Here is a 26,363-nt window from a genome sequence, read left to right as displayed (position 1 = left end):
AAGTCGAACAGCAGCTAAATCGATCTTAACATGAGTGCTTGTGCGAGTCCTTCTATGAAGTCTCCTGGGTCCTGCCAGTCACACGAAGCTGTCAGCAGTGATTAATGTTTGACTCATGCGGTCTCATTCCCACACTGCGGCGCCTGCTCGCTGTACATGTTTCAAACAGCCCCCATTAGTGGCCGTGGAGATTGGACTACAGGGACCGCCGTGAACTGATGCCAAGACAGCAAAGATGCAAGAAAGAGCAAATGAAAGAGAGAGAGAGCTGCAGAATTTTTTGAGCATCATGGAAATAAATTAGACAGATATTATGTCTTGCAGGGAGGATTAATAGGAACAAAGGCATGGCAAGTTGAAAGTCTTTTTGAGGGTTGTTTTGATATGCAAAGCAGTTATGACTTCAAAATGTATGGTCTAATTTTTGACTGCTTTACACAGGCAGTGAAACACAACTAGATGGATGCCAAACAGAACATCATGGAAAACAAAATCAAGCCAGCAAATTATAAACGTCTTTCTGAAAAGCAAATATGAGTAATATGTTTGATTGTTGATCGCTGTCTGTAAACTCGACTGCTGCACTGAAATTTTAGCTCTTGCAACTCACGGTCACAAGTACAAAAATGCAACTCATGTAGACAGAGAGGATGCAGGGTCAGGGTTAGATATACTCCGGTACTTCAGGATGGATTGAGGGTTAAATGATTGTGGTCAAAGGCACTGTGACACACGTTGACCTAGAATACTCTCTATCCGCTGGTCTAAAGTGCTACAGCTGCCACGGTGCTACTTCCTGGGATTTCCTAAATTGCATTTCTGTGTGCACTTAAATACTCAAATGCATTTCAAACTGAAGATGAGTTTTCAATATGAATTAAATTTTAAATGGAGATGTTACCATTTTCAAATTATCCACAATATTCTATATATCAATGTCTCTAAACCCAGAATAGCCTAGAAGAAGCCATGACCTGACTACATGCGTGTACAACAATGTGAAGAGCTCAATAAAATATGGATGTGAAGAATACATAACGCATATTTGAATACATTACAGTTATGAACCTAGACTCTGTCTCGAAAACATTGAAGCGAAAAGGTAATAATGACATGCTTTTCTTTGTTAATTTACACTGCATATCTTTGTTTTGTCTGTGTTGGGTTATATTACTTCACACAGATGGTATATACTGTATATATTTATATTTATATGGCATGTTCGAATACTTGATTATGATTGGCTGGAATGCGTGTGGTTCAAACCATTGAATGCATAGGTAGTTCCGGTCAGTTTTAATCACCGTTCAATATTAATGCGCTGTTTGTTACCATAGCAACATAACATTACAGAGCAAGCAGATTGAGCTATAGCAACTGAAAACATTTCCTAATCACTTTCATCAGCATAGGTAATATAATGGAATTCAGCTTGTTTTGCTCGGAGGGTGAGAGAAGGAAATCAGGACCTATTAAATGCATCTGTCGATGCAAGATGATTTAAACTGTAATATGTGTTGTGTATTTTATGTGCTGAAGAAGTACCTCTAATAGCCACTAGAGGCCCCTCACACTCACACTTCTCAGACTCAAACGCTGAAGGAGAAGCGCTGTTTGTTTACAAAACTCAGGCAGTGTTTTGCACTGAAGCGCTACCGTTCATGGGCATATTGTGATTTAATTAATTCAGTCAATTGTGCAGCCTTTATGGATAGCATACCGATGTCTCAGAGATCCAGATCTGCAGGTTCCAGAGTGTTTTGAATGGTTTTCCCAATATTATACAGTAAGTGCTACTTTTACTGTTACTGCCACGTTTGAAACTTTGGTTTTTCCACCTTAATATGAAAATGACAATGAATTCAAATTAAAAAATACATTTTATCTGGAGTGCCAACCCCTCTACATTCTGTGGATATTATTATTTCTGGACTGTACATTTAATTTCACGGTTTTGACCAAGTGTGTGGTCGCACTACTTTTTCTCTGCATCTGATTTAGAACAGGTGGAGCTCCAAAACGGCCCTTAGATAAAATTAACCGTTATTTTTTATACTTCCAGTCAAAATTTGCACTGCAAGAAATATATTACAGCTGTAAAAATAATGTATATTTGCAGTAAGAGCAGTTAAATACCAGACACAGCATGTGCATATACTATACAGTGTATATGTATGGGATAATCCACAGCTAAGTGTGTGTTAAACTATTTTAAATGCACGATGTGGAGGCCACCACCCAACGATGTGGAGGCAACCACCCAACGCGAAGCGGTTCTTCACCTCCACATCGTGCATTTACAATCATTTAATGCACACCTAGCCATGGATTATCCCTTGCATACATATATGTATAGTACACTGTATAGTATATGCACATGCTGTGTCTTGTATTTTACTGCTCTTACTGCAGATATTCATTATTTTTTAATGCACAGCCACATACATTAAAATCTTGACTACAAAATATCAATCAAACATTTTCACTGGTCCTGCCCAAGAAAAAAGATACAGTTCAGTGAACACACATTGAGCTCCTGTGACAACTTGCCCCAATATTGGTGCATATACTATATGAGGCATTCAGTGGTGTAGGTTTCATGTGAACACTGGGGGTTGAAGGGGGAACTTGTCCCCACTATCATAACAACCAAAACAAAATCTACGCCTGCATTAAAACACCTGTTAAACAGCTTGGCTTTCGGCAAAATTTAAAGCCCCCAGATCATCACCGATCCTCCACCAAATTTCACAGTGGGTGCGAGACACTGTGCCTTGAAGGCCTCTTCAGGTCTCCGTCTAACCATTAGACAACCAGGTGGAGGTTCAGTGATGATCTGGGGCATTTGAAATGGCCAGTCCAATCTCCAGACCTAAACCCCATTGAAAACCTCTGGAATGTGATCAAGAGGACGATGGATGCCACAAGCCATCAATCAAAGCCGAGATGCTTGAATTTTTGCATCAGGAGTGGCATAAAGTCACCCAACAGCAATGTGAAAGACTGGTAGAGAGCATGCCAAGACACATGAAAGCTGTGACTGAATTTCAGGATTATTCCACCAAATATTGATTTCTGAACTCTTCCTCAGTTAAAACATTAGTATTGTGTTGATTAATAAATGAATATGAACTTGTTTTCTTTGCATTATTCGAGGTCTGAAAACACTGCATCTTTTTTGTTATTTTGACCAGTTGTCATTTTCTGCAAATAAATGCTCTAAATGACAATATTTTAATTTGGAATTTGGGAGAAATGTTGTCAGTAGTTTATAGAATAAAACAAACATGTTCATTTTACTCAAACACATACCTATAAATAGTAAATGCAGAGAAACTGATCATTTTAATGTGGTCTCTTATTTTTTCCAGAGCTGTATATCGGCCGCTGATATATTGTGCATCACTAATTTATTACTTTTAAAACACATGTGACAACCTGCCCCGATAAAAATGTGACAACTTGCCCCTTCCTGACTATATATATATATATTTTTTTTTTTTCTAATTTAAGAGGGTTTTGACATTAGCACATTAAACTTTTGACTCCAAATCATATTGTTAGTAAGATATAGCCTTTGCAACAACTTCCCTGTGTGACAACTAGCCCCGGTCTCCCCTATATTTTGATGTATTTGAGTTGTTATGTAGTTTAATAAAGCAATAAACCACAACAGGTCTTGCATTGCAAAGATTTTTCAACAGTTAAGGGGAGAGGTTAAGCATGACGTAAAGCAAAGTTACTTCCCCTAAAAAGGTTAATATAGTTAATTTCTGTGACTGCAGGCTGTTTACAGTAACCAAGCAATGTGAAAGTTCATCCTAGAGAATTCAACTGATATGCGTCCACAGGTGTATGTATGTGGGGTATTTTATAGCGGCTGCAAACAAGGGTATTAAGGACATTAATGTGATGTTCAGTAATAACAGCAAGTTGTAAATGACTCTTACCTTCAGGTGCAGGGGCTGTGACTTCACAGCGAGGGATGTTGGTGCAGAACGCCACTGGTACATTGGGGTCAGTAGTGAAGCACCATGGGAGATGACTACCATTAGGATTCCTACAGTAGTTCTCTCTGAGATCCCTGCAGTGTATATGCATACTTTAAAAAATGCAGACGTACACACATGATATTACATAGCATATGTTGACCAGATCAAGAACGTCCTCCAAAATAGCAGTTTGAATGATTACATGTTATTTGTGCTTGTTCTTCACACAACCTTGCTTCAAAGATGGATATCATCCAACAGTTTAGGAAAAGAAATGTCTATTGATATGATGGAACAGCCACACTGGCAGACAACCCTGCTGAAAAGATTTGCATATTTTGCATGCTGGTTCAGAGGTCTGCACGGGCATTAAGTTGAAGTATGATCCCAACCCGTACCCGAGACCATGTGACCAGACCCGATCCGATGGGTACAGTCAACAGTCACATGAAGTCCTCTTTGCAACCTGACCTTCTTCAGAACGCGGAATCTTTGTGACACCTGCGCCAAAAAAAGCTTTATGCAGCACAACAACAATTGAAAAAGAACATCTCGAGATGCAAATAAAAAAAAATTACGTTTCTTTTAATTTGACGCAAACCTGCACGAGTTGCTGAAAAAAACGAGACACGGCGCAACGGTCAAAGACGTCCGTCCAGCACATGTTTACAACAGAAAAACAGCACAGATGCACGCTCGTCTGTTTGCGCCTATCATGCCAAACAAGTTACATTAAAATTAAAAATTATATTTATATGTATGAAAGAAATGTAGCCTATATATACTTTATTTTAAAATATTTTGATCATATATATATATATATATATATATATATATATATATATATATAAAACACATTTTATTTTATAAATGTTTATAATTTGAGTATATTAAAAGGGATAATGTACACTCAGATATTATCGCAAAATAAACCCCGACAGCGTGATCAGGACCCCGACACGGATGACTCTTGAATCTGCCTGAAGGGGTTTATTCTGCGATAACAATCGGCTGACTGTACATTATCCCGCTTATTACATGGCTACTAACAAAATAAATAAATACATGGATATAAGATATTGATTTGTGTTGAAACTATGTAATTATGTGACAAGAAATAAATCGCTAAACAGCTGAAATCCACCTCTAGTTTGCGTCGGAGTTCTGTTGTTGTTTATTTTGTAAAAATGACCACCTGACTCATTATTCAACCTCTTACAAGACTACTTGCCAAATAAACCAATTAAATAAATAAATGGACAATAAAAACATTGATTTGTGTCAAAATTATGTAATTATGTGAGAAGAAAGAAATCGCTGAACAGCTGAATTCCACCTCCGGTTTGTGTCGGAGTTCAGTTGGTAATTATGTTGTAATTAATGAACGTCTGACTGCTTATTATGCATCTTATTACAAGACTATTTACCAAATAAATAAATGCACATAAAACATTAATTTGAGTTTAAATTATTTCATTAGCTTACTTGTCACACATAGATCCAAGAAGCAGGAACGATGGCTCAAAATACCCGGATGATACTTGGATGTGCGGTTGTTACTGAGAAATATTTGACCACTAGATGGCGCCATTGACCAATCAGAAACAAGTATTCCAGAGAGCCGTGTAATATATATATATATATATATATATATATATATATATATATATATATATAATATATATTAATAAAAACCGATTTGGACTCAAGATGGCGCCGAGTATGGCTGCTGTGTTGCGAGCTCCGACACAACATAGTAGTGTTTTGTTTGTTCTGTTCACAATTCTTATGTTTTTTGTCTTGGATGGTGTCTGCCTTATTGTCTACGACAGACAAACACTTTTGGACATTGGTTCAGCAATTTCACACCGTAAACCGGACTTCACATTCCTCAATGCCGACCCGCTGTTTACAAACACGCAAGCGGAGCCCTTTGTCTGGGCAGCACGGCCGCGGAAACGCAAAAGGAAAAGGGGAAACAGAGCCGGCGTTCTCATCAGAGTAAGACGCCGCGCAAATCGACCCCCGCTACCCAGTATTCTACTGGCAAATGTTCAGTCTCTGGATAACAAGCTCTGTGAGCTGAAAGCGCGGATCTGTTTCCAATGAGATACAAGGGACTGCTGCATTATCTGCCTGACGGAAACTTGGATGTCTGCGGAGATTCCAGACTCAGCCATTGAACCCGCGGGGTTCTCCGTGCACCGAGCGGACAGAGTGAAAGACCTCTCAGGTAAAAGTAGAGGAGGTGGTGTATGTTTTATGATCAACAAATCCTGGTGTGATACATTCTATCAAGTCTTTCTGCTCTCCTGATCTGGAATTTCTTATGCTTCTGTGTCGACCATTCTGGCTACCGAGGGAATTCACAGCGGTCACTATCACAGCTGTGTACATTCCCCCACAAGCCGACACAGACCGGGCGCTCAAGGAACTGTATGGAATTATAAGTGAGCAGGAAACCGCGCACCCTGAGGCCGTGTTCATTGTGACCGGGGACTTTAATAAAGCCAGTTTAAAATCAGTCGCACCAAAATACCACCAGCACATTAGTTTCAACACACGAGGGGAACGGGTTTTGGACCATTGCTACTCTCCCTTCCGGGATGGCTACAAATCCCTCCCCCGCCCACCATTTGGCAAATCAGACCACTCTTCCATTCTGCTTCTGCCCGCTTATAGGCAGAAATTGAAACAGGAAGCACCCACCCTCAGAACGATCCAGTGCTGGTCGGACCAATCAGACTCTACGCAACAAGACTGTTTTGATCACACGGACTGGGAGATGTTCCGGTCCGCCTCTGATGACGACATCGAGCTTTACGCTGATAGCGTAATGTGTTTCATCAGAACGTGCGTAGAGGATGTTGTTCCGTCCAAAACAATACGGATCTATCCGAATCAAAACCTTGGATTAATAGCAATGTTCGCGCGACACTTATTGTGCGAACCTCCGCTTTTAATTCCGGGAATGCGGAGGAGCATAAACAAGCCAGTTATGCCCTCCAAAAAACTATTAGAACCGCAAAACACCAGTACGGGAGCAAGATTGAAGGACAGTTTAACACCACCAACTCTAGAAGCATGTGGCAGGGAATTAACATCATCACAGACTTATAAAAACTATAGGGAATAAAAACTCCGCCATGAACACCGCTGCCTCTCTCCCGGATGAGCTAAATAATTTTTGTGCTCGTTTCGAGGGAAATATCACCGCCCTCGCGTAGAGAGCTCTCGTGGCTGAAGCTACAGAGGTTAGTTCACTCTCCGTCTCTGTAGCGGATGTAACCCGATCCTTCTGATGGGTGAATATCCGCAAAGCCGGGGGCCCAGACGGCATTCCAGGCCGCGTCATCAGAGCGTGCGCGAACCAGCTGGCTGGTGGTTTTATGGACATTTTCAACCTTTCCCTCTCTTTGTCTGTAGTCCCCACATGCTTTAAAACATCCACCATTGTGCCTGTTCCAAAACAGTCAAAAATAACTTGCTTAAATGACTGGCGTCCTGTTGCTCTGACCCCCATCATCAGCAAATGCTTTGAGAGACTAATCAGAGATTACATCTGCTCTGTGCTGCCTCTCTCTCTTGACCCGCTGCAGTTTGCTTACCACAACAACCGCTCCACTGATGATGCCATTGCATCTACAATACACACTGCTCTCTCCCACCTGGAAAAAAAGAACACTTATGTGAGAATGCTGTTTGTAGACTACAGCTCAGAATTCAACACCATAGTGCCCTCCAAGCTAGATGAGAAACTCCGGGCTCTGGGCTTAAACAGCTCACTGTGCAGCTGGATCCTGGATTTCTGTCAAGCAGATGCCAGGTGGTTAGAATAGGCAGCAACATCTCCTCATCACTGACCCTCAACACTGGAGCCCCACAGGGCTGTGTTCTCAGCCCACTCCTGTATTCCCTGTACACACGACTGTGCAACACATAGCTCCAATGCCATCATTAAGTTTGCTGATGACACAAGGGTGGTAGGTCTGATCACTGACAATGATGAAACAGCCTACAGAGAGGAGGTGCACACTCTGACACACTGGTGTCAGGAGCACAACCTCTCCCTCAACGTCAGTAAGACAAAGGAGCTTGTGGTGGACTTCAGAAGAAAAGACAGAGAACACAGCCCCATCACCATCAATGGAGCACCAGTGGAGAGAGTCAGCAGCTTTAAGTTCCTGGGTGTCCACATCACTGAGGAACTCACATGGTCCATCCACACTGAAGTCGTTGTGAAGAAGGCTCATCAGCACCTCTTCTTCCCGAGATGGCTGAGGAAGTTTGGAATGAACCACCACATCCTCACACGGTTCTACACCTGCACTGTAGAGAGCATCCTGACTGGCTGCATCTCCGCCTGGTACGGCAATAGCACCGCCCACAACCGCAAAGCACTGCAAAGGGTGGTGCGAACTGCAAGACACATCATCGGAGGTGAGCTTCCCTCCCTCCAGGACATATATACCAGGCGGTGTGTGAAAAAAGCTCGGAGGATCATCAGAGACTCCAGCCACCTGGTATCGCAGCATCAGGACCCGCACCAGCCGTCTCAATGACAGCTTCTTTCCCCAAGCAATCAGACTTCTGAACTCTTGATCTCCCACGATCAAAATACATCAGCACGGCACTTTATTACCCTTACTCTTATATCTCACACCGGACTGTCATAAATTATATTATTATTATATTATATTCTCTCTTAACAACTGACTATCAACCGACAGCCTGAATGTCAATACAGTACAATACTGTACATTCTATATATACTATATATACTTTTTTATATATTTTTAGTTTTTACTTTTATTGAATAATGTGTATCTATATAGTGTGTATTGTATACTGTACAGTGTATGTTATTATTTGTATATTGTTGAGTGTAATTATGTGTATATCAGATGTTTAAATTGTGTTGTGTTAATTTGATGTTATTGTAAATTGGTATATGTCTCATCACTGTCATGACTGCTATGTTGATCGGAACTGCACCCAAGAATTTCACACACCATTGCACTTGTGTATATGGCTGTGTGACAATAAAGTGATTTGATTTGATTGATTTTGAAACAATAACAATCATTTATTTTTTCAATAATTACAAACCAAATACGGGTCCCGTCAGGCCTGGGTTGGGTAGCAGACCTCTATTCTAGTGTCCCCTACAGGCCTCTTAACTAGCACATCCAGCAAGAATTACTTGGTCAGTCTTTCACTAAAAAGACCGTCTAACCTCCAACCAGTATGACTAATAGTCCAGCTTGTCACATGACTACAACATGGTAGCTAATTTTGAGATACATATTTAAACAATATTGAGTCTGAATGCATTTTTTGCATGTAGTTATCTAAAAGTCTGTGTTTTAAGAGTGATTCTTACTTGCAGTGGTAGTTTTGGGGCGTGTAGTCGTGGCGATGGGGAAACTGGGCGTCCCACCTTTGGCAGGTCACTCCCTCGGGGGTGATGCCCTCCGTTCCACGATAATCCTCACCACGTCCACGAAAGCAAGCCGTTGTGTTGTCAATGTCAACGCCAGTGTTTGAGTCTGAGTAAACAGAGAGAAAGAGGGAACGATAATATCACTCCTTAGGCACGATGAACGGTGAATCATGGATTCACCATTAACTGTAAGACTGAGCTCCCTCAGGGATGAATAACAGCAGCTTTGTCTGCCTTAAGGGAGAGAAATGCTTCTGAAATGAGTCAAAGCGGTCACTATGTCTGTGACAAATGCTAAAACAGTAGTCTACTGAGCATTCTATCTTTGAGAACACAACAGAGATATACTGTTTTTGTCCATGCATCTTATTGCAATAAATTCTGTTCATTAGAGTTATTATTTTACCTCCTGTTAGCGTCTCAGCCGTCTAATGAAGTTAACAGGAAATGGGCCAAAGATCTGCTAATAAAACCCAAAGTCAAACCTTCAAACCTGTCCAACACACTGTGAGCACTTGAGTAGATATTAAAATCATTAATACCATGGATCTCACTGCATGTGCTGTTATAATATTTGAGGAATGCTAGGTTAGCATTGTTTAGCAGCATTTCAGTACTTTACTCGGGCAGTGGTGCATATCGTCATCAAGATAAACGCAAAGGTCAAGCAGCTGAAAACAATGGGGGACTTTGTGCCTCAGAGCCTTGCTGTGTTTACTACAGAGGGGTACGGTATGTTTTAAGAGCCTCTTTTAGCTTTATAGAGGATCAAATACACTTATTAGGGAGGACGCTACTTCTGCAATTAGTTTAAAGCTACTTCTTGTAAAAGCAGAAGCGGCTATGTTGATTTCCACAGGTGGGACGTAAGTGACATACAAGGCTGAACACTAGATGCTTATTCGGTGGTTCCGTGTCAACTCAATCAGTGGTCCCCAGCTCAAAACTTTGCTTTGATATTATTTACTGGTAAAAGATAAACATAAATGATGATGAAAGCCGGAATATGAAATCCCATGGATCAATATTTACAGAGTAATACTTTGTTTAATAGAGGGTGGTAAAAATGTCCCAAAAACTCAAAAAATGTGTCGCTTATATAATAGTTTAATTTTGGACTCTCAACATTATTGACATTATAGTTTTATGGGAATAATTAAAGGCACATTTCTAGTTTCATCATTATTTGTACTTCAGACCTTTGTTTTTTTTGGACAAGAAAAACTAGCTTCATATCTTGTGACCCACATTTGCTTTTTGACCATTGAAAATGGAGCCACATTGAGAGCCCCATATCTCTTAGATTTAACCATACATGGTCTTAAAAATTAGCATATAAAAATTAAAATTTGTTCTGAACCAGAATCTAAAAGGATATTAAGATATCTTTAATACTTTTAGAGTTATTAGCACTCAGTCTTTGGAAAAACAACACACAAAAAAATTTTATTTCCCATTTTTGGACTCACACAATTGGTGTATAGTGCAACAAGAAGTGCTGAAGTCAACTGATTTTAGTAATAGATCTACCTATCTCTGTGTAAAAATAAAATTATGACCCTGTCAACTTTCTAAGCCTATTTGTTTGACCTGTAGTTTTGCTCCAAAATCATACCAGAATATTAAAATTTAAAACTCAGTAAATATTGATCGATGGCATTTAATATTGTGGCTTTCATCATCATTTATGTTTATCTTGCTTCAGGAGAAGTGTTAATGTCACCGGTCTGACTCACTCCGAGCGGGATTACAAACCGGCGATCCCGGCATGGGAGGCGGACGCGCTTGCAAGGAGGCTAGAAAAGCCATGGCCTCTAGCCTCGGTCGGTACTGTGCCTCTTAAGGCCAGGAGAGTGAGGTTTACACACTGCACAGCTATCATGTACCAGCTGGCTACTGTTACACTAACAGAATAAAAAATATCAGCCAGGGAAGTTTCTAAAATTTTTCTGATTTGGAATAACCCTATTGTGACAAACGGCAATGTTTTTAAAAAGATGCTGTCCTGCCAAACAGGAAAGAATGTGGTGAAAGGTTCCTCCCAGGACAGTGATCAACACTGCTTTGAAGAATCAGTCACGGGATTCTGCTCAAGGCTTCGATGTGCGATTTGCCAAATAGCTCTGAAGAGCAAATGGGACCCCCGCAGCTTGCTTGAAAATGTTAAAAGAGCACAAGCGTCAGACGGCTGAGTTTCTGCCTCACTTCCCTCTTGAACTAACATGCTGTTGCCTCGATAATGAAAATAAATGGAGGCAGTGAGAGGAGAGGGTGTCATTATAATAATAGGTTAAATGGGTGCTTGTGCAAGCTGTCTGTTTGAGAAGGCTGGAGTGATGAAACCCACACACGTGTTTTGTCTTTAGCGTGGAAGGTTTATATAGCACTTGAAACTCAAGCACATTTCTCTCATGCAGATAAGGGCATGCTCTACTGCACTGATGAGGGAAAATAAACACAGGCACATTACTGAAAAGACGGGGCGAGGGCCGAGGAGAGCGAGGAGGGAGAATTTTATAGGTGGACCCTCTTTCTCTTCTCCCGGGTACAAACAACATTCCTCTTGAGGGTCCCAAATGAGAGGGGAGCCAGGGCTACAGGAAGAGGAAGTTGTAAATTTGGCCTCTTTTCATTCTCCTTCTCTCTCTGTCTCTTCATCTTATACACATACTCACCACACTGTTTGATTTTACAGTACTCCCATGGCATGCTGGGATCGGTGGTGTAACACCAGGGTCTCTGGCGCCCGTCTGGGTTCCTGCAGTAGTTGTCCTTTAGACCTTTATCGGGGTACCTGTCATAGGAAGGGCAAAACGAACATCCTTTACACGCCACATATCAGCTGTCGCAGCTCTACTGCAGCCTTGATTTATAGTGGGAATAAAACAGTAATAACCTGCAGAAAATACAGTACATAACATGCTCTCTGCTACTGTTACAGCAGCCAGAAACATACTTTACACAAGTACAAAATGAAGATGTAAATGAAATGCAAGTGCACAGTCTCACTGTACATACTTGAAGTGCATTCTTGTGTTAATGTGGTAACAAACCCCATTAAGGAGATAAAGAGATAACTGACCGTTGAAGAAAGTAACAGCAGTTCTAGCACCACTAGCAGCAACGCAGTGGACGGAATGCATACATGCATTGCGTTATCAACTGTATTCTGGAACATTTCAGAATGCAATGACACGTGAAATCGCATGCATGAACTTATATAGAGTATGCTTTGGGTCTGATTGCGTGTGCAACTTCTAAAACCAAAAAGTCTCACCAAAAAGACATCACAAAAAATGTGCCTCTGGGTAGGTTCACAGAAAGCAGTCATTTGATTTACTGATTTATATTAAACAGGGACATGACACAGTTCCCATGTGCCCAAGTGGGAATACACTGTATTGTTTTTTCAAATATTTTTCAAAGTTGCACACAAATGCCATTCCGGATTAGGTAAATACAAAAGTATTTTCCATGCACGCAATCTGAGATATGAGTAAAAAAAGGTCTTTGTGTGTTTAGAGACTCTAAGGGGAGAGTATTTCAACAAACGGACCTTTATTTCAAGATTAAGAATATTGTCGTTTCCCAGAACTAGTAAAGATGTAACTGGGGCACTGGGGAGGTAAAACTAAAAAGCCATTGGTTAGAAAGTGCTAAAGGCAGCAATGTGGTCAGTTGTTATGCTACAAAAACCAGGTGTGCAATTTAGTAAAAATGCAGATACAAGGAACTTCTTTCAGCACATTGAACATGCTGAAAACAGATTATGCACCTGCGAAGAATAATGTTTTCCTAAACATAGAATGTTTGAACTTTAAGGTGCATGCTCATGTTGTGATTTCAGTCAGATTAAAGCATAGCTAAAATGTTTTCCTAAGTTAACTTTAAATGACACAAGGCCAGTGTTCATGGACAATTTTCTGAAGACAATATCAGTGAGTGGCTGCCAGGGCTTTGCTATGTGGTTGCTAAGGTGTTCTAAGTGGTTCTACCTTTTGGGGTGGAAAAGGTGTTTGTGTGGTTCCTCAAGGTCCCAGCGCTGGCATTCCCGTCCACTCTCCGTGTGGTCCATGGGTCCACGGTAACTTTCTCCGTTACACGTCATACATTCCACTATGGATGAGGAACACGCCTGGTAAGAATGTTAACCAGCTGAGCTACATTAACATGCTTGAAGAGGATGACTCGGGGTTCAACCCTGGTTGTCATGTTAAGCTGTTATAAGGAAACAACTATGGCAGAATGTCGTTTCTGTGCACATGCTAGTTATGCATATGCTAATCACTAAAGATAAATGACTTTTGGGATTGTAGTTGTTTTAATCAAGAAGACAAGCAATTACACAGCCACATGCGACTAAATCAGGTGACACTTCCATTAGGCTTTGCATTTAACCCTGAAGGTACACTGCAGCTTCTAACAGATTTCATATGATCAAAGGTTAAAGCAACATGTCATTATTACAGTACTTAATAAAGAGCTCAGTCACTGTAGGACCGAATCAAAGTGCATCACAGCAGATGAGCTCGAGCCATCTCTCTAAAGCCCGTTATTACTTGTACACACACCAGTAAAGGAGGGGATTGCTGTAATGGAAACAGACATTCATGCTGTGTGTGTGTGTGTGTGTGTGTGTGTGTGTGTGTGTTTCTGATTATGGGAAACTAATTGATTAACAAACCCTCCCAGTCATATTTCACCACACAAGTCTTAGAATAGACAAGAGACTCTCTTTGTTGGCCTGATTGCTATCTCTACAGAAAACCCCTTGTTATGCATGCGGCTCTCTCTGCCTGTGAGATCTTCTATTAAGGAAATGGACACCCCAACAATTAAACGCTTTCATTCTTCATCGACAGATGAAGCTTTAAATCCAATAATGTTGCAATTCATATGAAAAAGGTGTTCTTAAAAAGGCTAAAAATCAGAGCAAACCACAGTGCAAACGGCTAAATTGCAAACCCATAGGGATGAGAAATCATAAATGAGATCTCAACTTTGTCTCCTAAAGAGCAATACAATTAAACGGAGAGTGAATGGAGACTTTTCCTTCTCGTCTCCTGCTTCTCAGAGAAAAAGACCCCAGTAATATCACGTGTTTCCTCTAGAGATTCAGAAAACGTCTCAACGTCTCAAACTGTGCTCAAATTTGCCAAGTTACCAAAGTCTGAAATGTCAGAGATTTCAGTGTGAACTCAAATATTTTTAATTAAATTCTCCCAAGAACAAATTAACCTGGCGAAGTCATCTGCAAGAGCGGTCACGATTATGACATTTGGCGGTAATTTGGTTTAACTTGGCTTAGTTGCCAGTTAAATAAATGCAATTATAAGTCTGTTTTAGGGCTTTTCACGATAATGATTATTGTCTGGCAATTAATTATCATACTTATTAAAGTGTAGGTGAACTAAGCTTATACTGTAAAATTCAAAAATAGATAATTTAAAATAAATAAATAAAATAAATAAATAAATTAAATGTCTGTTTTGTCCATGTCACTCACAGTGAAAGCTTAATCCACATACACTTTAAGTAGTCATTTATTTGTATTTAACTTGGAATATGTATGTTGAATTGGGATATATGATTTCCTTTAAGGCTTAGAAAACTTTAAAAATATTGCACAGGTTGTAGAATGACATGAAAAATTCTATTTTAAATATGACATAAATTCACATATTACATTAAATTAATATTTAAATATTTGAAAAATACTTCAAATATGTATCTTTTGGGTTAACTAGTCTAATGTTAGTCTAACTTTCACATGGTTGTTTTTAGGAACAAAGCTAAACTGAGTATCATTATATTATTGTATATATATATTATTAGAGTGGTGGAGTTGTAGTGGGCTAAAGCACATAACTGGTAATCAGAAGGTTGTTGGTTCAATCCCCACAGCCACCACCATTGTGTCCTTGAGCAAGACACTTAACTGCAGGTTGCTCTGGGGGGTTTGTCCCTGTAATAAGGGCACTGTAAGTTGCTTTGGATAAAAGCATCTGCCAAATGCATAAATGTAAATGTAAATGTATTATTTTATATTATAGTATATTATATTTATTATATTGTATTATATTATATTATATTATATTATATTAAATTATATTATATTAAATTATATTATATTATATTATATTATATTATATTATTTTATATTATATTTATTATATTATATTATATTATATTATATTATATTGTATTATTTTATATTTATTATATTATATTATATTATATTATATTATATTATATTTATTATATTATATTATATTATATTTATTATATTGTATTATAGTATATTATATTATATTATAGTATATTATATTAATTATATTGTATTAAATTATATTATATTATAGTATATTATAGTATATTATATTTATTATATTATATTATATTATATTATATTATATTATATTATATTGTATTATTTTATATTTATTATATTATATTATATTATAGTATATTATATTTATTATATTATATTATATTATATTATATTATATTATATTATAGTATATTATATTTATTATATTATATAATATTATATAATATTTATTATATTATATTATATTGTATTATAGTATATTATATTATATTATATTATATTTATTATATTGTATTAAATTATATTATATTATAGTATATTATAGTATATTATATTTATTATATTGTATTATAGTATATTATATTGTATTATATTATATTATATTATATTATATTATAGTGTATTATAGTATATTATATTTATTATATTATATAATATTATATAATATTTATTATATTATATTATAGTATATTATATTATAGTATATTATATTTATTATATTGTATTATATTATATTATATTATATTATATTATATTATATTATATTATATTTATTATATTATATTATATTATAGTATACTATAGTATATTATGCAGTAGTAATATATTTCTGCACTATATGCACCATAGGTGTAGATTTATGTAGGGAACTTTCAGAGAACTTGAAAATGTTCCAGTTTTACCACTTAGAAAATGCTTTAACTTTATACTATGTTTTATTTTTATTTTAATGACTATTAAAGTTTCTCAGTATCATTATTCATGTGTAAATTTTTGTCCAACCTCTTCTAAAGCGGTGCATAAATGGCGTTGTCACGTGGAATCTGTTATTTTTCTAAGTGCTATTCGGGTTGCAAGTCGTTTGTGATTACTGCAAATCATTTTCTGCAGATTTCTTTTGTATTTTAGGTCCAGTTCTTGAAATTAATAGATTTTATCAAGCATACTTTCCGTGTACACGTGTCCTGTCTAAGTCAAAAAACGTCCTGAGTTCAGCATGCAACCCAATGGAGGATTCTGCTTTTACGGCCGGTAACCGCCCTCTAGAGGAAGACATCTTTGCATTTGAATGACTGTGTCAGGTAAGGGTGTCATGCAATTTCTGATAATCTTAATTGTGAGTGAAAATGCATTTAAGGAAAATCACATGTCTCCCCACATTGCCGTCACATTGCCCAACAAGTTTATCGCATATCGCAATTTTCTTCCATATTGTGCTGCCCAAGTGCCCAGTTCTAAACCTCTTTATTCTTTAGAGAAAAAAAAGGCTAATATTTAATATGGTAGGGCAGAGAAATAGGGACTTGTTATATGAAGACATAATGTTATTTTGCCTAAAAAAAGAGAAGAAAGCTGGGCTGAACTCACCCTCCGAGCACTGCGGGATGCTGCAGTCCTGGTGTCGTAGTTTCGGGTCTGTGGTGAAGCACCAAGGACCTGTTGTGGTGTTGTCTGGGTTACGACATAAATTCTCCCGCAGATCTCTGTGCTTGTTCCTCTGGGGTAAGAAACTGACGGAGTGAGGAGAGAAATTCTTCATAATTATTATATCCACAACATTCCAATCTGATGATCTTATTACTTCAGTGGCAAACTGACATAAAATATTCTTTGCAATCTTTCTCGACTTTGAATACAGAAACATTGAACAACTGAACAAAGAATCACTCATAGGAGAATTTTACTGGGTGTCACATGACATAGTAAGGACTTACGGCCAAGTACAACAGGAGATCTCAATCATTTATATGAATATTAAGGAGAGCGACACGACTAATGCTATATTTAATATTAAACTGAAGTTTCTATTAGGGTTGTAAAAATGCAGCACGATGCACCGATCTGACAAAGAATTTTCCATGCATTGATTAAAGAATTTAAGAATCGATTATCCTTCCTATATGAATACCCAGTGCGGTACAGATACCGTCTCAGATTACACAAGCCTTCTAGCAGCAGACGCAGAGCACGCGAGATTGACAGGATAAAAGGCTAAGCGCATTTCAAAATGAAGAACGTTCATACTCCCTAAGATGCATTGGATAAGAGGGTAAATGGATGCATGGATGCTGCCGAGTTCGGCTTTCTGTGTCATTATTCATAACTGTCCATTTCACCAAAGTAGGCTAATTGACGTTAACTAACTGAATTCATCTCCGATTATGATACTGTATATTATGTTTATATTGTTTTACATCTCTGTTGTTCACTTTACTTTTTTTACAGTGAATGCCACATAATGCACAATACTGGGAATAGGAAGCGATTTCAGGCTGTTCTGAAGGGTACTAACCAGTTAAAAGCTAAATGCCAGTTGATTAAAGTTTCTATGATGGTCATTGCACGTAGCATCTGCAAAACGATAAAACATTCTCATGAATGTGCTTGCAAAGCGGAGCCGCCTCCATTCTGCCGCCTCTCCCATTGAAAATGAATTGGGAACTTAACTGCCTTTATACACTACAAACATATTGATTTAAACATGGGTCTTATCTGTCTACACATGACATATTTCATTTGTAATTATTGGTGCAATAAATGTTATCGTTACATGATATGATAGTCTATAATGCTTATTATGTGTATGTGTGTGTGTGTGTGTGTGTGTGTGTGTGTGTGTGTTTGCATGTTATACTTTATTCATAACATATGTATAATGGATGTATAATTACAGTAATATTATTTTTCTGTTTATATGCAGCCACCCATGAGCCAAACCTACTTGGTCTTAAATGCATCTGTCACTCTAGAGCTCAAGTCTGGTGAATGTCTGTGATGTCTAAATTAAGAACGTTCAGTAAAAACTAGGAGTGTAAAAAAATATGGGATTGTATCGTATGATACGACGCTCACTATACAATACCAAATGCATCGTATGATACATAAACAAACACATTATATAGTGCAATTAAAACCAAGCAGTGCAACACTGAGAGCTGCGGAAGAGTCTCCTCCCCGGAGAGGTGGCGCTGAGCGCTCACAGGAAAGCAGGTCTACAGTACATAGGCGAGAAGATCGATGGAATACGGCAAGTAGATTGTACTGTAGTGTTACAGCTTGTTGAATTTGCCAAACAACGGTGCCATGTCCCGGTGCTACAGTACATCAAACATGTCGTTTTATTCACGCTGACATCACCACGCAGAAACAGCAGCAGCAAGTGTAACAGCCGCCTCTCCCAGCCTATGCTGAGCATGAAATGCACAACAATACGCTCATAAGTTATGAGTCATAACTATCAAAAAACAGCTTATTCTCTCAAGAAAAACTTGACAATTGTGAGTTCATATTAGTTTTTCTCATAACAATCAAACAAAATAAATGCAGTGCTATTTAAATTACTTTATTATAAAGCTCTAATTTTGTTGCCAATGTCAGACACTGCTGTGGCATTTAGGATTTAAAAGACATTTATGTCGAATCCTTGAATAAGTTAGAGCGAAGCATTTGTAGGTGCTCGTATCGTATCCTATCGTGAGGCTGTGCATTGTATTGTATTGTGCAATTTGTGTAACGTTACTTGCCTAGTTTAAACGTAAATTTTTATTTATTTTTTTGCACAGTTTTCAAAGTAATTATGAATCATTCCAAACTAATTGAAACGAATCGTGAACAATTCTCAGATTAATCGATGCATCGTAATTGTTAGATAAAGAATCGTAATCGAATCATTGTCAGTGCCAATATTTACACACTTAGTTGCTATTCTAAATTTCTATTGTGGCCTCTCCAATTAGAAAACACAAAAGTTTACTTTACAACAAAAGAAATTGGATGTAGACAAATTATGATTTTGGCCAGAGAAGGTCAAGGGTCAAAAAATAAACAATGGATACCAAATAAACAATGGATACCAAATGGATACTAACAATGGACATTAGGATACCAAAGCCAGACATGTGGGAGATCAGCATTGCATCCATGGAATTTCCACTACTTTAGTATAATTCCGATACTCCTTATGAATCACATTTACATTGCATTAAAAACTTTAAACAGGATGTTTTTCCAAAAACAAATTTGCCATGCAAATGTTTGTAAACCATTAATAAATCATTGCCTTCAGCCAAAAGTTATTATCTTTTGTGTAATTGCCTCTGGCATTCACAACACAAATGAACCAGTCCACAATGATTGATGAGCACAGATAAAAAGAAATCTGTGACAAATTAGGCGACCTACAGGCACATGCGGTATTTGTGAACGTTCAGGTCCATTGGCTTTTCGAGACGATGAAACATGCCTGTAATGTTTTAGAGTCAAGCATATTAAAAGCTGGCACTGGAACTGTACTGCTGACCATTAGAGAGATAAAAAGAGTAAAAGGAAAATCCAGAGAGGGGATTTTTTTATTATTATTATTTTTCAGGATACAAGAAAACACCACAGAACTATTTTATTCCTGCAAAAAAAAAAAAGGAATGTATATCTACAGTATACATTCTCCATTCAAGCAGTAAGCCACGAGCAACATGTTGTGTCAGCATTGCTAGTGAATTTCCGTCCATAATTAACTTCTATTAAAGATGCGTTCTGCATTACGTATCTTATCTCAGCCGTGTGCTGCTTTCTGTCAAACTCCCACTTACGCACAAAACCTCAAACCCTCCAAACATGACATCTGCTCCAGCATTGCATAGGGCTTCGGACTGTTTATTTTCAGAACTCGGTGTATACAAATACTGTATGTATATTTTGGGTAAACTTGTATTAAAATGTTTATACATAGGCATAATCATGCACAAACGTCTATTATAGTGGCGCAAGTACGGAAGCAATTGTTTGGAAATGTATTTGATGTCATTGACCTAATTGTCTCCGTCAGCGCTCCACTTCTGAGAATCACTACTAGTCACACTCAGACTAATCGAGAACCCTCGAACGAATCAAAGCCAGTGAGACAGCTCGAATAAAACTGCACACTCATCATCATTAGAGACTGATGGAGATTTTAATGACTCATGGAGTCTGTTTTTCCATTAGCTACCTAATAGCGAACTGTGCGCATATATAAATAAGAAGAAACATACCAAGGAGATGTTAAAAGCTATCTGCACTTGAGCGCAACCACCAGAGAAATGCAAAGAGTGGGGAATAGAGTTTAATTGCACTAAGAGAGCACTTACTTGTGTTCATGAGGAGTTTTTGAATTCCAGTGCTGGCACTGGACTCCGCTCTTGGTCGCTGATCTCTTCCCTTTGTAGTTCAGGCCATTGCCAACGATGCATTCTCTCACAAAGTCTATTGAATGACAAGTGTAAAGCCACTTCTTAGTGATGCCTCAAAAACTTGAGAAAATTCAAGAATTTAGAAAGAAAACTGATGTGAACTCATGCATCTGATTAAGTCATACAATGTTTGTTTTTTTTCCTCCCCAATTTGGAATTCCCAATTCCCACTACTTAGCAGGTCCTCGTGGTGGCGCGGTTACTCACCTCAATCCGGGTGGCGGAGGACAAGTCTCAGTTGCCTCCGCTTCTGAGACCGTCAATCCGCGCATCTTATCATGTGACTCGTTGTGCATGACACCACGGAGACTCACAGCATGTGGAGGCTCATGCAACTCTCTGAGATCCACGCACAACTTACCACACGCCACATTGAGAGCGAGAACCATTTAATCACGACCACGAGGAAGTTACCCCATGTGACTCTACCCTCCCTAGCAAACGGGACAATTTGGTTGTTTAGGAGACCTGGCTGGAATCACTCAGCACACCCTGGATTTGAACTTGCGCCTCCAGGGGTGGTTGTTTGCATCAATACTCGCTGAGCTACCCAGGCCCCCCAAGTCATACAATGTTTATAAAAATATAATTGAGGAAGTTTAGGAGTTTGTCAGCGGTGATAGATATAAACAAAGTCATCAGAAACCCCAGTCTGAACTTCATGTTTTTAGGTAATGAGCAACATGATCATGAGCTGCAAGTGAACATAAAGTGCTTCAGATTTCTAAAGAGCTGCAGTACTTTGGGTATCTTAGAAGTAAAAAAGATAACAGTGGCAATTTGACTTCCAGTGACTAAGAGGGAATTTGGGTTGACTGAATGAATGTAGATGGAGTGTGTGGTTGCATGAGTGTGTCATCATCACATGGGCACTGATCTCACATTTGTTCACACTGAAACTTAATTAATCCTTAAGAGTCCAATTTTTGGCATAGGTTTAGGAACAGCTCTTCACATTATGAAAGCCCTCAGTGTTGGATCATGCCAGCATAAATAGTGTTTGTATTAGGGATGTGCAGAATGACCAATATCACTGACGTTTATACAAACATTTTGGAGTCGACTAGTCGATTGTAAAAGTAAGAAACCTAGAAAACGATCAAAAAAATGTTTGACCCATTTAAAATACTTAATTATTGGAAATCCAATGCTAAATTCTGCTGAAAAGGGGCATTTATCTGCATCGTGTTCGCCTTGCATTATCATCATTGTGTGATGAGAACACAATCACACACACATTTGCATGGTAAAGTTACTGGACTCTAGTGCTCTCTGCATGTGCCCTGTATGTGTGTGTGTGTGTGTGTGTGTGGGTCATCCTAGGTTCCATTTAAAAATCTTCCGATTTATGGCATTATTTCTACATTAACAAGTGCCGCCTTCTCATGCACTCTGCCGACAACAACTCTGTCTCTCCCTCATTCACATATACTCACAGCACAACATGAGATATTCGCGACATTCATCATTTTATCACTCCACAGAAATAGAGTAAGTGTGCATCTCCTCTTTGTCACTGGATGTCATTAACACAGCGTGTATGAACCAGGAACATTTGCCATTACACGATCGTTTAAAGTGAAACCAGAGTGCTCAGCGTTCACTATCACTATCTGGTTGACCTCCACGGTGCGGCTCAGTGACGCTCAGACTTGGAGTTCAACTGAATGACACACAAATGCGTGGCATTTATACAGTATATTCACTTAAAAGTCCCTTATTTGGGCATTAAAATGTGATTGGAATTTGAATGCCCAATAATCGCGTTTGTCTCAAATAACCACGTTCAGACGGATGCTTAATAATCGCGACAGGCCTTTATTAAACTTATTTAACTTTATTAAATTTACATATCAGCCTGAATCAAACCTGTGTTCCTCTGACTCATGAATGTTGTCCGTGACAAAAGCAGATGGTGATCCTGGCCATGTAAACTAGAAACGGTCGGCAGACTGCTGCTCTCGCCGGACCCACACGGGAGTAACTTTAAATTCAACGCGCATCAAGTGCACTATACGTAATTGGCCGCACTTGATGTCATATACATCTCTCTCTCTCTCTCTCTCTCTCTCTCTCTCTGTCTCTCTCTCTCTCTATATATATATATTACAGATATATTTCCTGTTTTTACAGAGTTAAAGTTTTATGTAAAAGTTAGGTAAATAGTATGCTAAATATGTTTTTATTATTACATTTTTAGCAATTTTACGTACATGTAATTTACTATGTGCGATGTCATGTATACAGTAATTCAGCATTATATCAGCCACCCTTCTCTCTAGTTATCAGCATTAGCCATTAAAACTCCCATATCTATAAATCACTAGTTTAAAAAATAGGGATGAACCAAAATTTTGGCTTATTTTTACAGTTATGGTCGATAATTGAAATGATGGCCGATATTATACATTGTTTATTTTTTATTTATTTTTTTATAGATTGTTTAAAGAAAGCATTGAAACTAAAGCACCAATCTAGAATTTGCATTCTGTAGATGGCATCAGACATTAAAAAAAATATTAATGTACAGTATCAGATTAACAACCATTCAATATACTTTCAAAAACTGGCAAAATAAATAAATAAAATAAAAAAAAAATTATATATATATATATACACACTCTTTGAATAGAAAAAAAAAATACATAAAAAAAAAAAAAGAAAACAAGCTTTATTTTATCTACCTCCAATTTCAGCATAATTAGACTGATACAACACTAATACTGACCAAAACCGATTTCGCCACATAGCATGCATCCCTATTAAAAAATCACTCTCTGGCCTAATGGAGGTCAGACTTTGTGGCAATTAAGCAGTCATAACAAAAATCCTTTTACCTTTCTTCTCATAGAGATTGAAGTTGGAGTCATTCTCCAAGCGGACACCAACGGTGAGGCTGTCGTAGGAGAGTAAATGACACTTTGCACTTTTCTGATCAAAGCTGAATGCTCTGCAGAGAAATATGGCACAGATATTAATATAATGCATATGAAAACAAGAAGATGGTAGCTAAGCTGAATTGGGACACGTGATGCCATCAGACTCTTTTTGCTTCAGATGCACAACATTGTTCTTATTGCCTGATCTTTGTATTTTTGTAAGGAGATGGCACCTCCACGAAAAATGCAAGCACTGGAAGTTCTAAAGGCCAAATGTCATGCATTATGCAATTTCAATATATGAAGGCCAACGTTTTTTGTTCTACTGCAGAAGTAACGAGAGGTCATTGACCTGTAACATCAAAATAGGAAGTAGTTGGATTGCTGATCTTCGATTACCACTAATGAAATAAATTCCAGCTGTTTCCTCTCACTCTGTGTTGTACACAATTAGTTAACTCAATGCTATTTCAAGAGCAAACTGGGAGTGTGCTGCATCGTACTGTATATTTAGATGCTCTTCAGAGCATCTGCTGTGGCTGTTTATGGTTATGTGTAAGGTGGGGTGTCTGTGCATTGACCTTTCTGGACCTCTGTACCTGCAGGTGAACTGGAGCTTCCTGTTGCGACTACAGCGACGTGCACACTTTCCCACGCCCATCTTGCATCCTTTAGACATGTATGACAAATCATGTGGCGTGACCAAGCGCACGCCATCAGTCTTCTCGTAGTCTTGCAGAGCATGCCGCTTAGTTTCTGCCACAAAGAAAACATGTATTAGGATGAGAGAGCCACTGTATTTGTTGAGTCCAAACATCTGTTTCATGACAGATGGCACTTGATTTTATGCCTCTTTAAGGAATGTGCCGTGTTCAATACATGTTAAGCTTAATCAACAGCATTTGTGGCATAATTTGGCATAAAAAGCTAAATATTGCACAGTGGAAGAGAATGGGGCCAGTTCGTGAACATTAGCATACACATTGTTTCAAAAGTATAACCAGAAGACTAGAAGCAGACCGATATATCAGGTTTACCGATTGATCGGTGCCGATAGTTGCCTTTTGGAACTATCGGTTATCGGCAAAAATCAACACCAATTGTTGCAGATTGTAACAACTTATTTGGTAAATACTTAAATATAGAGCAAAGTAATAGAGCCAAGTCTCTTTCATTTTAAAATAAGAGTCCTGAAAGTATGTGTATTTCAGGCTTGTTTATTGTCCTGCGTTATACACCAAATATTTTTTTTGTTTTTTGTTTTCTTCTGGTTAGGCTATTATTGGGATTTTGGTTGCACAATAAACTGTATCTGGAATTTTATTCATTTTTTACTCGTGTAGCCTCTATGTCTGTGCCCATCATAGTAAGGAAAGACTAAGGATTTATTTTTATAAACAATTTATAAATCGATTTTAAAAACTACTGGCCAATTAATCGGTTATCTGCCTTTTACACCACCTTACCGATATCAGCAAAATCCACTATCGGTCGATCTCTACATAAGACGTTAACATTATATCTGTTAACATGATTTTAGTGTGAGAAAATTGCTTCCTAACATTTTCTGTGTAAAGTTACAGTAAATGCAATATTTCAACAATGTTGTCATAATGACGAAATGACGGGGATCCATGAAATCTGGTAAACGCCTTAATGCCAGTAAATCCCTGATTGTTTCAAACTAAAATCATATCAACACATATAGTGTTAACGTTTTATGGCTATACTTTTGAAACAGTATGTTTTTTTTGTTTTTTTTTATGGTTATGGAGTGGCCCTTATTCACTTCCATTGTAAGTGCCTCACTGTAACCACGATATTTGCTTGAATGAGACATGAGTCTAATTTGTTTTTATTTGTGGTAATCAGCATCATGCCATAAATGCTGTCGATTTGAGCTGAACTTCCTGAAATTATTACAGGCTGATTAAAAGCCTCATCATAGGAGAGAGAGACTATGAAATATGGAGCGAAAACGGAACTAAGATAATGAAATTGCATTTCAACACCAGCTTATATCACAACCTAACCCTGTTCTAACAGTAAGAATTTGTGTTTATTTTTATTATTTGCTATTAAAGGCAGTGGAGCAGAAAATGAGCTGTATGAGTCAGCTTTATCACAAGATTAATCTTGTGTGCATAACAGGATACAAATGCATCCATCACTGTCTGCTCGAGTATGGTGGATTGAGAAGGCAACAGTGAACTGCCATCTGATTCTACAGAACAGCACGAAACCTGGGTCGAACCTGCAAATGCCATAGCCAGCTGCAGTCGTCAGAATGGAGTTATCTGTTTAACACATGGTTACAGATTTCACAGCCACAGACCACGTCGTGGTGAAAACTGATGGTAGACCAAGCAAGGAACATTACACCCTCAACTCTAAAACTGTCCCGAAGCGAACAGTCATGCTCTTTGAAAAGATGAAGTCCACATATGCATAAGAGTCTACCATAGACTGATGCAAAAGTCTCACTAGAAG

The 26,363-nt window shown here is 38.1% G+C and overlaps 1 protein-coding gene across 1 annotated transcript in view; it reads right to left on the bottom strand.

The window, feature by feature from the left end:
- The window catches only part of LOC127417070 (hepatocyte growth factor-like), a 54,480-nt gene that overhangs the window by 24,396 nt on the left and 3,721 nt on the right, over positions 1–26,363 (bottom strand). Inside the window, exons 2-9 of the mRNA XM_051656786.1 lie at positions 24,473–24,629; positions 23,832–23,944; positions 20,893–21,007; positions 17,135–17,277; positions 13,431–13,551; positions 12,111–12,229; positions 9,376–9,541; positions 3,951–4,084 (exon numbers count right to left, since the gene is read on the bottom strand). Coding sequence (XP_051512746.1) covers positions 3,951–4,084; positions 9,376–9,541; positions 12,111–12,229; positions 13,431–13,551; positions 17,135–17,277; positions 20,893–21,007; positions 23,832–23,944; positions 24,473–24,629 — 1,068 coding nt within the window. The remainder of the gene's footprint in view (positions 1–3,950; positions 4,085–9,375; positions 9,542–12,110; positions 12,230–13,430; positions 13,552–17,134; positions 17,278–20,892; positions 21,008–23,831; positions 23,945–24,472; positions 24,630–26,363) is intronic.

Source organism: Myxocyprinus asiaticus, chromosome 26 (genome assembly GCF_019703515.2).
Source record: "Myxocyprinus asiaticus isolate MX2 ecotype Aquarium Trade chromosome 26, UBuf_Myxa_2, whole genome shotgun sequence".
NCBI lineage: Eukaryota > Metazoa > Chordata > Actinopteri > Cypriniformes > Catostomidae > Myxocyprinus > Myxocyprinus asiaticus.
Note: the sequence above shows the minus strand (reverse complement) of the source record. Positions and strands in the feature narration are given on the sequence as shown.